We start from the raw sequence: 14,231 nt of genomic DNA on the forward strand, positions 1-14,231 counted from the left end.
CAAAATTTCACCAAGCAATGGTAAATATGTCCGAGCCTTAAAGTCCCCCTTTAGTCAATAATTTTACCCTTTAAAACTCATCTTTGATCACCAAATCATATATTTAAACATTTTTCCTGTGAAAAAAAAAATTCTTCATGCCTTAAAATAGCTTGAATGTAACTCTACACCCTTGCTTCATTTATTATACGCGGATCTATGAATATGCTAATTAGCCCCGCCTCACTCGCACAAGCTCAGAGATCCACTCGGTCAACTTACTGAGGTAAACGCTGCACAATGTTATCATGGGACACATGACAGTAATTAATATGATTAGCCTTTTGCTTGACTACATTATCAAACAGCTGCTAATAATGTGTTGCTAATGTCGAAGAACTTCTACACTCTTTGCTAATGTTACACAAACCATGTTCCAGTTTGCCATCTGAGTCTTCCTTCTAAAAATCAGTATCCTTACACCGTGTCCTAACCAGTCACGATGCGATGCCGCAACACGCGATAAAAGGTATCTTTTCCATGTTAATCAGAGTTTTTGTTCTAACTAGCCGCAACGGCGACATGCGACGATTCTATTTTAGATTCTATTTTTCTGCGACGTCGCGGCTGAAACAACAACACAATATATGGCGATGATAATCTCAGGTAATGTTTATGTGCTTTATTTATTGCTAAAAGCATCTAATTCCCATTTGCATATTATTTTGTGTTCTCAGCTTTGTAGCCGTACGGAAAGTAACCATGGATAATTCACCTCAGATCGTGAAAATAAATAAATGGGCACAAGAACGTTCAAACTGTATTATGAAAAAGATTGTTTCAGAAACCTAGGATGTACTTTAAATAATGTTTAAATTGTGTAATATTTATTAATTTGATTATGTACTTCTCCATTTCATTGTGACTTCCGTGCACTTCCCAAAAGAGCCCGCCCTCACGCTTTTCTGATTGGCTGTGGTTTTTGATTAATTTCGTCACGTCTCGTAGTCGCGTCACGTCTGGTGTGGACAGACAAACTTGTCGCTAGAATCTTATCACATCGCATTTGGTTAGGACACAGTCTTAGAAACGCTTTGAACAACGTCGGTGGAGAAAGGCCTATAGTTCATCATAACATTGTAATTTACATAATTATTGTTAAACCTACCCAATAATTTGATAAATCTACCCGCTTTTTTATATCATCAGAAAAATATACCAGGATAACCTGGCTTCTTGAGACTCTCCTGCTTCAGAGCGGTAAAAGTTAATGATATGCTAAAGCCCGCCGGCACATTGACGTGATTGGTTACAAGGTAGTTTGTGACATCACAAACACCAGCGATTTCAAACCGCGTTTTTACAACTGTCTTTAGATCACTGCAGTTTTAAGGAGAAAATACTCAGCAATGCTGCTGACCTATGAATTTACACATGGTTTGTCTTAAAGCATATTAAAAACACTACATAGACATATGAACAACATTAAAAACTTGATTTTCACCACAGCGTAGGAGACTGACACGGAAGGGAAGAAATTGTTGATATTTTTGCTTTTTTGTGCACAAAAAGTATTTTCGTTGCTTCATAACATTAAGGTTGAACCACTTGAGTCACGTGAACTATTTTAATGATGTCTTTACTACCTTTCTGGGCCTTGAAAGTGGTAGTTGCGTTGCTGTCTATGGAGGAGCAGAAAGCTCTCAGATTTCATTAAAATTTCTTTATTTGTGTTTCGAAGATGAACGAAGGTCTTACGGGTTTGGAACGAAATAAGGGTGAGTAATTAATGACAGATATTTCATTTTTCATTTCCAACCATCATTGTTCTGTGCCATTATCGTTATAGTTGTGGTGTGGATTTTTCAATTCTCATAGAATTAGAATAATATTCAAACTTTATAATTATAGTTATCGTTATAGTCTTTGTTGCGAATGGGCCTTTATCGAGAAAAAGTCACAGCAAGACCTTATAAATTGTCCCAAACATGCCATTACTGGCTGCAGTAGGGCCCGTTCCCAGAAGACAGTCTGCATTTAAAACCAGACCGGTTTGTACCCATTTGCTAATCCATCTGGGTGGCGTCTTTGGCTCAGTTGAGAACCCACAATGTTTTGTTAATGTTCTCGTGGTTGTCAAATACCGACAGGAACTGAGAGGAGAAAGATGGAAGAAACATTCTGTTCACATCAATTATGATTTTCAATTGTGCAAAGCCGAAAGGAGAGACAGAAGATGGGTGGGTTTTTTTTCACATGTGCTCACGTTTTCCGGGGAGGAGGACTATGACTCATTGGCTCCAGCCGTTGTATCTTTGTCTGGACTCCAACCAGAGATCCCACCCCCCAAAGAGAGACGCAGCAACTGCGAGTCCTTATTTGCTCTCTCACCGTCACAGCCACTAACTTGAACAACGACCACAGCATGAGCGTGAAAATACCAGTGGACACAGACCACCTGGCATGCCATTTTCCTCCCATTCGGGCTGTTTAAAAAACTGTGCTGAATAACATGTGACGGAATATAGCTACACAACCTCACCTGCTGTGAGGCTTTTAGAGAAGGTGCAACATTCTTAACACAGCAAGTGAATTACTTTGGAATGTTTTCCACCCTGCCCCCCTCACCATGGAAACTCCACAGGCTGTGTAAAAACAGTGCGAGCGTAAAGGCATCACGTGTGCAACCTGACACGAAACAGAACGTGGTGGCCTATCACGTTCAGCCTCATTCATTCATTCGGCTTGTTCCACATACAACCAGCTGTGCACATTGCAGTCAGGTGAGGGCAAGTAAGGATAAACCCAGCAACGGGGCTCCTGCATCCAGTAGCAATGTGCAAACAGAATCGCTTCTTTGACACATGTGTCACTGGCTCGTGGTGCATGCAAATGTTTCCACAATGGTCTGTTTACAGTTGCGAAATGATCGATAGATCTAAAAGTGTGCTACGAGTCGTAAATGCCCAGTCCATAGGTCAATATCATGAAAAAACAGAAAAACCCAATTAATAAATATATCAATGTCTATGAAAATGAAGCCTATTTAGGGACCAAAATTTTTTTTGTGACAGTTATTGTTCATCTTCATCCCCAAATACTCATTACTGTTATGTGTCATGATATATTACTAGATTTTTTGTAATTCCCATTTTTAAAATTTACAAATTATATAACATTTTATATAACATAAAATTTATATAACATCTACAAACACACACACATATATATATATATATATATATATATAAGAAGATGCCTAAAATATAAACTAGACATTTTCTTGACAGGTTTCCTGAACATATAAAACATTTAAGGTCGTAAATCTTTATGTAAAGCTGTTTTTATTACTGTACGTATGCAAATTTAAATTTGCCGCCAGTTTTAGCACAAACCTTTCAGAGCTCAACATCAATCATCCAAAGCTTTTTAAACAAAACACTAAAGTTTTTATGATGTACTTGTGATATGCAAATTTACAATAAAGTGATACATAACGACATAACTATACATACCTCTTGAAACAGATGCAACATCTGTTTTTTGTGAAAGCGAGTCTATTTGTAGACAGGTGAAAAATATGCACTTTAACTTGTAATCTAACTTGTTAAAACAATTAAACATGTAAAAAAATATATGTACTTTTATCAAACATCTTACATTTTAAAGATTTTTCCTCCCTACTGTGACATATATCTGTGTGAAACAAGAAAAAATATAGGGTGGGACCTGATTTTGTTCATCAGGAATTGATTAGATGACTGCTGGTTTGCTATTGGTTGATCTCATGTGAGTGACAGGTTGCCCCGCCCTCATGCTAGTAAACACATCATCAGAGTTGTAAGAGGGAGGGGACGTATTTGATTAAAGATTAGGGAGGGACAGAATTAAAGAAATAATGATGTACACGGATAAATCATTTATGATAAATACTGCAATATTCCTTACAAAATAATAAGAATGGTCCCGTTTGGTTTCATGGTGACTTTAAAAGCAACCTAACCCTAACATATGAGAGGGAGGTCCATATCCTGCGTCATCGCATCCGAGCTAATGAGATATAAAAAAAAGTTAGTAACTGTGAGCAACAACAACAAAAAAAAAAAAAAAAAAAAAACGTTTGCAGTTGACATTCTGTCCGCCTGTTGGAATGAAACCGATCCGCGTGTCCACGTGTTTTGTTAATTTGCATATCATCTTAATATGTAAGCTCGTCTCCCCTATCAGCCGAAGCTCGCTTCCAACGCAAACTCTATTTGTCAGATTCGGGTCTGGACGCTCAAATCGGAACGCTCTGCGTTTTAGTACCCGCCCTCTCAGACACGTTGCCTTGGGAGAAGTAACACGGGGCCACACAACTGCAGGTCTACATCACTGAAACCACGTACGCTTCTCAACAGAGGCTCGATAGGGCGCTCCAGTTGTCTTTGGATATACCGCTGAAACAAAGGACAGTGCGACCATTCGTCCCATCCGGCTTAAAGGTAGGATTCGCGATTTAAATAACAGCGACCGCGTCCGAAAACGTTTTTATGCGGTAAAATTGCATACACATAGGAATAACAGTGAGATATAGGGCTTTATGTATGTATGTAAGATATGTTAGAAGATGCCGCTGCGTGAACAGAGGCATCCGCCTATTATAAAATGAAGAAAATTATACATAGCCTATGTGTACTTAATGTATATTTTACACGCACTGTGTATTTATCGTATTAAATGTAGCCTATATTATAGATTTGGTCTTTTAAATTAGTTTTTGGCTTTGTTCGTATCCGTTTGATGCGACAGTATGCGTTTTAATATAAACATATATATATATATATATATATATATATATATATATATATTAAAAAAAAAAAAAAAAAAAAAAAAAAAAAAACATTCTGTAATATGTTTAAAAAAGGCCAAAAATTGCGGTGGTCTTGTCTTGGAAGGGTGTATTAAGGTGTTAGTCATCTTCAGGGCCCCACCCTCAGTTATCAGCCAGGTACATTAATTCTGTACGGGTTTTATTCCATAGTCGTTTTAATATTAATATACGTGTTGCCAATAACAACCGATATTACTGACAGGAGTACAAGAAATAGGTCTCGGTTACATGACTTCCTACATTTGCCGTTGCGCTAAATGTCGCTATTAAATAATTGTCACGTGCCCGCTTTGTCTTTAAACTGGCAACCAAACGTAAACACTGTGAAAATAAACCTTTCAATGATTTTCTTTGTTTTGTCAAATTACCTGTTACCACAAACTAATAAAGGGCCTTTTCATCCCCGTCCCCAGCTGTCGACAAAACTTGTAAAGTATCCGATGTAGGCAGTTTTTCGAAATGAATGAGCAGTTTGTTCGCTGACTGCAGTCGTGCTAACCGTTAAACGCTGCGATTTGTTTGATTCAACTTTTGGTGAAACCAGTATTGACAGGAAAAAGCTGGTCAGCAATTACATCCATTTGGAAAGGCTGAGCTTTTGTGACTTATAAAGCCAATTAGTCGCGTGCTTGAGGTAGAGCTATTACATAATGTGGCTTTATTGGCAGGGCAGAACTCTGGCTCAGCAGTCCATTTGTTTGAAATGAAAACGACCAGCTGATGGACGGATTAAATGCCCAAGAGATGTGAATGTGCTTAGGCAATCTGAAAACACGTTGATGTATATAGTGTTACATACTATATAAGTTATATTGTACATTTCTCAATAACTAGGCTATATAAGTTAAACGCAACAAGCTTATACAAAACATCTCGTGCTGCACGAGAACAATGACGAGAACTTACTTAATAAAGTTTAAGTACTTCTATTGTATAAGTCATTTTCATTTATGTAAAAGTTACATTTAGAATGCGTTTTTTTTTTTTTTGAAAAAAAAAATACTTTTGTAATAACTGAAAGTGAATGTTATACTGTAAAAAGTGAAAATGTGCAGTGCTTAAGGCACAATATATTTACTTAATCCCTTAAAAATGACAGATGTAGCTTAAAATGTAACCGTTTTTGTATTAAATAACCTATTTTCGGTAATAAATAAATTAAATCATTTAGAATGAAGCACGTTTTAGGTCATCTGACAATGCAGAGTGGGCAGTTTCCTGTTTTTTTTTTTTTTTTTTTTTTTTTTTTTTTAATTACTATTCATTTAGGCATAATTATTTTTGTGTCACGTACATGCATTTTAATTCATAAGAAGCCCTCGGCCTCAATAAAAAGATGAGTGCTCGGCACCCTTAGAGAAAGCACAAAGCAGTTGCTTCTGTGCAGCATATGCTTTTAGCAAAGATTCTTGGCCTGGCTCATTAAACATAACGTTGTAAACACTCCTTTTATGTGTATTCCTCAAGGCATGTCTATTATAAATTACCAAGAACTGATGGAATTGATAATACAAGCAGAAAAATTACTGCTAATGCTCAAGGCCGCAGATCTGGTCCCATCTGTGTGTTCCTGGACTATTTTCAAATCGCCCTCCTTTTAAAAGCAAGCCCACAAACAAATTAACTTTTAAATGTAACCAGCATACATTACTCGCACGTTCAATGCAATTTATTAATAAAAGGGTGCAGAAAGAACGGCTTATTTCTAGGGCCTTTGTTCTGTATTAAATGGTGGTCACCATGGCTGCAGCGTTCTGGTCTCATTGAATAAACAAACAGGGCTTTGAATGTGTGCGTTTTTTTTGTGTCACCTGCTTCAACACAGTCTGCTAGTTCTGTATTGCTTCATTTTCAAGTGTTTTTCAATTAGGTGCAATTAGAACAAACAAATGCATGTGCTACACAGGGTGCAAATTTGTTCTTAACAGGCTGCAGCATAAAATCTTATTTCAAACATCTTAGTTTTGAACAAATAAAGACTGTCTCCTCTTGTTGTTACAATATTATGCATGAATAAGACTAATTATTTACAAAAACGTGTATATGCGTAAAAGCGCACTACTCTTTTAGGGTTTGTTTTGGTACTGAAAATGTAGAGAAGAATCAGTTTTGTTATCGACAACATAAGAATTAACCGTAAATGTCAGTTTCATGAGTTCTCGGCACTGTTCGTGAAACAGCAGTAAGTCTTTTTTTTTATGGCTGCTGTTTATCTTTAGTCTGTGTGTGAGACTCAGGTGGTGTGTCTGGAAAACACGCTGGTCTGAGCTGGCATAAATTCAGTATCCCACTAGATTTTTTTTGTAGAAGCATGCTTAAGTTGTCATTTTGGACCACTGGTATCTGCTAGACTATTAATCTCACAAATAGGTCTGAAAAAGAAGGTGGAATTTTTGCTTTTATATTCCTGCCAAAGCAATACAATGAAAGAGAGAACATTCCTTCTCTATTTTATGCCAACTCATGTTGTATTGTGTAATGATGTTCATTATTAATGTTTGTTGAAACTGGAGATTAAAGTACTCCCTGTTTCTGCCGCAGGTCAGTGATGGTCCATGCTGGTTAGACCCTGCTTCCTAAGATGTCAGCTTCAGATTCGGACTATTCCATTGACTGGCTGGCCAGTGATGATGAGGACAACGATAGCGAGTTAGAATCAGACTGTACCAAAGTGCAGGGACAAACCACCTTGCCAAAATCCCCCACCTCGGGGGTCCAAACTTGCCAGTCGCTCCCAAAGAGGAATGGAGATAAAGGGGAGGTAATGGACAAAGAGAATGTGAGCTCTCGGGGAAGTTCTCCTTCTAGCTGCAATAGTTCCGATTACAGCGAAGACGGCAGCCATTCTCACCTGGGACAAGGGGATCGGAACAATTACAGCCGGTGCCCCGAGAGCCCTGTAGGCAAAAAGAGGCAGGCGCTGAAGAGAACACGGAGCTCCATGGTGCCGGAGCAAAGGGAGAGGCAGCTCACACCTGAACAAATGGAGAAAGACAGGCTGTTCGCATGCAAGGTGAGACGTGCCACTTTTGACTTGCCAGCATGCCAGGGAAGGGACATGGTGTTCTGAAAAGCACCCTTATCTTCTACATGATCTATCTCCACCCGAGCAGAATAAATCAAAAAAATACTCGAAGCAGAACCACTTCCAGGAAGACCCCTCCTCTATGTGTTCTTCTAGGTGAAAAGTGAATGAGTCACACGAGGCCACTGAGTGAAAAAACTGTTTTCCTCTGCCTAGCAGAAATGCTGTGATAACTCGTTCCATTACATTTGCATACATGTGAGAGAGTAGATGAGTCACTTTTTGTATCGGTGTCATTGTTCTTGGCAAATTATGAGCTGTACAAACTAAGGAATGTCCTAACTTAATGTTGTTTGTTTATGTTAATTGGGAAATTGTACAGTCAACATCCTGAAATGAAAACATCAAAATTCTAGAAATTGTTAGAGGAATGCTAAACAATAAATAATAACCGAAAAATGAATGAAATACTGAATGATGCTCTTTGTTTTGCAGTGCTTGGAGCTGCAGTGTTACATTCACCCACTGTCCTCAATCCTTAATGGCCTCCGCTCGGGCAGATACAGAGAACGTGAGTAATGCTTTATTCGTTCTTTTTAGTCTTATAGTTTGCCTTGATCCAAAAACTTGAGAGAACAGCCTAACTATAGACAACAGGCGATGGTACAAGAAGCGTGTCATGAGATTTGGAACTGAGATGTGTCATGAAATACATGAAATGAGGCACCCAAATCAACCACAGTCATTTCCTGGTGGCACATTCTGCCTAGCTTAGTCATAATAAAACATGTATGGGTAAGACGCATGTCTAAAGCAGTGCAAACCGCACGGCTCCAAAAATACCCTACAGCCTCCATTGAAATACCGAAGACACTATGTAGATAAGCTCAAGGGTTTGGGTTAGCTGTTTCCTTTGTGTCCTTGGTTGTGGGATGAAATATTGTAAATATTTGACTCAGTTTTTTTAATGTAGCTATTGTAACTGTTGATACAAGTAATGACAGGAAAATCTGCACCGTCACACTGTGTCCTAACAAGGTGGCAAAGTGTGAGATTAGGTCGCTTGGTTCTCATGTAGTTCCACCCACACCGGATTAAAATCTCATTCCTCATATATATTAAACATCAAACATTGGAAAAGGAGATACTAACAGTGAAAGGTAAGAAACATCTCAAGGATCATAAAATCTAGAACCATTAAATTGATGCCATCTGGATAAGCGTGGTATTATCGTTCTTTGTTTTACACATACAAACAGAACTGCCCACACAATATTCTGGTTGACTAACTGTTATGTCGCAAAGCATTTTCGCTTTTAGTGCAGACAGGAAAATTACTTGTTACTGGAATCATGTTGCGTCGCGGCTGGTTGGAACACAGAAAACTCTCAAGTTTAAGCTTACCGTAAAACACCAACAGATGGTATTAGTGTTTTGGGTACTTAAAGAAAAGTTTTAATGGCTAGAGCCCCACATGTACTAGAAAACAGGTTGCGGACATGCTCATGAGTGCTCGGTCTGGGACTGCTGTCAATTCAAGGGCTCTGGGTGACACTGGACTTCCTGGCCACAGAGACAGCAAGTCTGTCCTCCCACGTGCTTCACAAGAACCCATCTGCCTCACAGACGTAGCGCAGCCTGTCAGAGACAATAAGCTGGCATTGCTCGTAAAAGAAAAGGTTTAAACTGTATCTTCTCCTTTCACAGGCCTCAGCAGTTTCCAAGAGAGTGTGGCCATGGATCGCATCCAGAGGATAATGGGGGTCCTGCAGAATCCCTGCATGGGGTGAGTTTCCTACTGTTTCTTTCACCTCGCTCATAGGAAGATTGAGGGTGGGAGGGCTTTAGTCCGCACAGCACTCCATCGCCGATCGATCTGATAGATGTTGTGTCCATTTACTTAATCTACCTCAATCCACTACTTGCAACGTTGTGAGGAAATCTTGTTTCGGTGCTTGTGCGTTTACGCAGCCAAGGTTAAATTATCCCACGTCACTTGCGAATGACTTCTATGCCCTCTGCTCTGTCTGGAAGTCTTGTGAATGTCTTGGCTCTGAGGGTATAAGTGAATGAGACAAGGAAATGTGAAAACACATGGCTTTGCAGCATGATGCTTGGTCCAGAGCAGCAAGGGGGGGCCGCTGGGCCAGTGCGGACCTGCCACCACAAATCTAAAAATGGCTGGACAAGAATAGAACTCAAACACGGGTCGTTAAAAATGTCCCAGCTCCTTGAGGGAGTAGCCTGTCATCCGATTGATTAGCCCTCCTCTGGCTAGACTGTGTAAAGTCTGTGATGTCGTCTTTGGGGGGAGTCTGTTGTATCGAATGAGCTCATGATGGGTCAGGCTGGGCTTAGGTGCGTCATTTACTTTTCCTCTCAACAGTACCTGGCACACAGCCCAGATCTGCACTCATTGTATTGCATCGTGCTACTTCACGAAGTCCAGTATTCACGAGTGATTGCAGAGTCTAGAACATCTAGATCGTTGGTGCACTTTGGGCCACGTCCAGGAGTGTTGCAACCTGTGCGGCATGAAAACACGCCTGGTAGAAAATATTCAGCCACTAAAAACATAGATGATAGGGTTTTGGGTGTGGTACTAATTCAGGCCATCTGAACGAGGCGCTGAGCCAAGACATATCCAAGCCGACACAAGTGGGGGCGTGGCTGACTCCTCAGCACCTGACCCCCGTTATCATTCACCCATTTCATCATGCCAGCTGGCGAGCCCCCCAATGCAAAGGCACATCAGAATAAGGAATGTAGTAACTTTTATGACTGTAGCCATTTGAAATGCTGAGAATGGGGCCATAGCAGAGACTTTGGTCATGTGATTTGCACTAATCCCCATTAACCATCTGTTGGGGGCTGGTGCGAGTCAATGGGCACCATGTGCATGTGTCTGCATCACTGCTCCTTAGCACAATTTTTTTCTTTTCCTCGTGACGTGGACGTCAGTGCCCCGCTGCAGGCTTATGTCTATATTTAGAGGCGAGGGAAACGGTTGCACTCCATGCCACGTGTGTGTACAAACATGTGTGAATCAACACAGGATCTGTTCTCATTTTGAGAAACACGTTTGTGTGTCTGTGTGTGTACATGTACGCATGATGCAGTGTACTTGTGGTTAAGTGTTCTTTCAAATCGCCTGACACCAAACAAGGTTACAGAACAGCAGACTTTCATTTTCAGTCACGTCAGTCAGATTAAGTCTCAAACTGTTTTTTAGTGCATCTGTGGGTTACTAGACTTAAATATTGTCCTTCCTGTGCCATGCAGAGAAAGATATGTCAACATCATTTTGAAAATGGAGGAAATGTTGAAGAACTGGTTCCCTCACATAAAACCTCAACGAAGCGACCAGGCCAACACTGCAGCGCTGATGGAGGAGACGACCCCATCTAAGAAACCCAAGGTAAGACTCTCTGAGAGCTGTCATGAACATGTGTAAGTTAAGACGACAGGCTGATTGAAAAGAAGAGACCGAAATACCTATTATTATACTGTAATCACTGGACCAGAGAGGAACAGGACAGACAAGAAGGGATTAAAATCTATTTTTTACAGTACAGAGGTATAAAATACACATCTCATGTTCACTAAGAACAATGACGGAAAAGAACAGGTAATTTTGGAAAGCTTTCACAGGACAGATTAAAGTTGGGAAAGTAAAGGGATATTATCATGTTGATTTCATACCCCCTACACGAGTTATTATTATAATAGTTTCTGGGTCAATGACCTGATGCTGTTTTTTTTTTTTTCCCTAGATCTGTTAATTTATGCAAATAGACATTTACAAATGCAGTTCATACAAACAATGAGTTGCTTAATTATTCATTCATGAATAATTGGAAAATGCCATGTGGTGCAACTCACACAAAACCATGATATTTATAAATGATTAATTCATGATATTTAAAAAAAAAAAACATTTCACTTTTAAAGTATATTTTAAAAACTTAAAAAAAAAAAAAAAAAATTAAGATGTATACATTTACATGAATTCAGTTTGTAAGGAAATTAGTATTATTAGTTCCTGATGGTTACACCACATGACATTTTTAGTCAATAAATTTAAACTTCTAAAAATGGGATAAAAGCTTTTAACCTTGTTTAAAACTATTTTCTTTAAAGGGTTAGTTCACCCAGAAATGAAATTTCTGTCATTAATTACTCACCCGCATGTCGCTCCAAACCCGCAAGACCTTCGTTCATCTTCAGAACACAAATTAAGACATTTTTGATGAAATCCGAGAGGTTTTTTTTTTATCTCCCATAGAAAGCAACGAAATTATCACATTCAAGGTCCGTTATTTTTGTTTTGTTTTTGCTCACAAAGAGTATTCTTGTTGCTTCATAACATTAAGGTTGAGCCACTGTAGCCACGTTGACTATTTTAACGATGTCTTTACTATTTCTCTGGACCTTGAATGTGGTAATTTCGTTTCTTTCTATGGGAGATAAAAATATCTCTCGGATACCAATTGCAAAGAGATCCTTTGAGAAATGTTTGCCACGGTTTTCATTGAAATCTTAAGTAATTCTCCCTCTTTCAATACTTCACAGTTGTCTCCAGCTACATCTCCCCTGCTCACTGGCATTGCAAACCCTGCAACCACAAGTGCCCTTTCCATGGGTAACAAGGCAATGAGAGTCAGCGACCTCACACCCCCAGGGCCCTACTCTGCAACCAACCTAAAATGGCTCCACACATCACCCATCTGCTCCCCAACAGCTGAACAGGCTCAGGGGACAGTTCGGAACTTTCTAACGGCTCACAGGGACAGGGACGCGACACAGGACAACTCTGTGTCCTCCAGCACGGACCGTCTGTGTAAGACAGAGTCTGCTCCCAGTCGACCACCTCCGGCCAAGATTAACGCGCCATGCCTTGAGAGACTTCTTAAATCCACAGAGAGTATCATCACCCAGAAAGGCCCAGTGGGCTTGGGTGGCATGGCAGCTGGTGGATGGTGCTAGTCCTGTGAAAGGGCTCTGGGAGATCAGAGCCTAGCTAGAGCATGACTGCCCCCAGCTGGTCTGGAGTCACCTGACTCCAGCACAATCCCTGCCTCCATTCTAGCCTTGGGAAGAGGCACAGAATGCAGCAGAGGGAGTTCAGCGTAGCCCAGCAAAAGAATGACACATTCAGTTACAAACTGAAAAGTGTCGGAGTGTGATCTTTGTGCGTGTCTGATGTGTACGTCTGTGTCTATTCCCTTTCTGTTGGACTGCAGAGTGCGTTGTAGCAGTGTGTGTGTGTGTGTGTGTGTGTGAGAGAGGGGGGGGTGGTTTAGTAAGGTTTTGTGATCTTGGCTCACCTTCGTACTTTACCTTTTGAGATGGTTTCCTCTTGAAACAAAGAAAGAGGAAAATTCTCCTGTGGCGGCAGCATATTGGTATCTGTGAAAAAGCGAATCTCTAGACAAAACAAAGCAGCCTTTTTTCCAGAAAGGGAAGGGAAAAGAGGGAGGAATTTATTCTGGGAACACTTCAGATATTCCAGTGTGTTAGTGATCTCTATTGTAGGTGTGGTTGAATGTGAATTTATTGCTTTAGTTTGCTCTTTAAATCCACTCTATAGAGTTGATTTGATGTGACTGTTACTTCATAGGTTTAAACTTCTAGCTATGTTTTTGGTACAACGGTTCTACCTCAATCTGACACCGCATCTCCGGTAGTGTATGGATACAGTAAGAACGTACATACACGCAAGTAGACTCAGAGCGAGGAAAGTTCATAAAGCGCATAAACACAGTGAGTGAAACTTGCCTGTCATGCCGAACTAACACAGGAGGCTCGCTTCACGAGAGAAAGCTCCGGAGGCTTGACTGGTGCCATTGTAAAGAATGTGAACTGCAAAATTTCGCTTTTTTTGTTCGTTTGTTTTTTTTTTAAGCCTCCCAGTTCAAGGGCATATAGTGCCTGTCAATTCGATGTCAAACTGTGCCTCTTCACTGGTTTTGAAGGGAGAGCGTGAATCATCCAGAATACCTGACGCCTCTGAAGGATGTACAAAAAGAAAATCAGGAACCTTCAAAACTCCTGCCATTCATTTTCTGCTATCAAGTAAATTATTTGAAACTCTTGCCAACTACTTCCTGTGGTCATGTGAGAAAATGACATTTCGGTTTGCCACAGAGCTGGACAATATCTAAGAGGGAAAGGTATTAACTGTGTACATATTTGGAAAAGTTGTTAATTTACCCTTGCAAAGTGGCCTTTATAGTGTAATATTTTATACTTTCAGAAATAAATGTGGTTATATTTGTTTGCTGTATTCCATTTGTCTTAAAGCATTTTGTTTCAACTGATCACATACACAAATTGTTGGCTGTTAAAGGTTTT

The 14,231-nt window shown here is 39.9% G+C and overlaps 1 protein-coding gene and 1 long non-coding RNA gene across 3 annotated transcripts in view; one reads left to right on the top strand and one right to left on the bottom strand.

Annotated features, from left to right (window-relative positions):
- LOC127507009 (uncharacterized) overlaps positions 1 to 4,082 on the bottom strand; it is a 29,733-nt gene extending 25,651 nt beyond the window's left edge. For both annotated transcript variants that reach the window (XR_007928215.1, XR_007928214.1), the window contains exon 1: positions 3,495 to 4,082. This is a non-coding gene — a long non-coding RNA (uncharacterized LOC127507009). The remainder of the gene's footprint in view (positions 1 to 3,494) is intronic.
- Positions 4,083 to 4,230: 148 nt separating this feature from the next.
- LOC127507008 (circadian-associated transcriptional repressor) lies at positions 4,231 to 14,163 on the top strand. Its single transcript, XM_051883841.1, has 6 exons — positions 4,231 to 4,463; positions 7,394 to 7,865; positions 8,373 to 8,448; positions 9,585 to 9,663; positions 11,160 to 11,295; positions 12,450 to 14,163. Exons 2-6 carry the CDS (start codon positions 7,434 to 7,436, stop codon positions 12,861 to 12,863), a joined length of 1,137 nt encoding a protein of 378 aa, XP_051739801.1. The 5' UTR covers positions 4,231 to 4,463; positions 7,394 to 7,433; the 3' UTR covers positions 12,864 to 14,163.
- Positions 14,164 to 14,231: the final 68 nt, after the last annotated feature.

This window comes from Ctenopharyngodon idella, chromosome 24 (genome assembly GCF_019924925.1).
Source record: "Ctenopharyngodon idella isolate HZGC_01 chromosome 24, HZGC01, whole genome shotgun sequence".
Taxonomy (NCBI): Eukaryota; Metazoa; Chordata; class Actinopteri; order Cypriniformes; family Xenocyprididae; genus Ctenopharyngodon; species Ctenopharyngodon idella.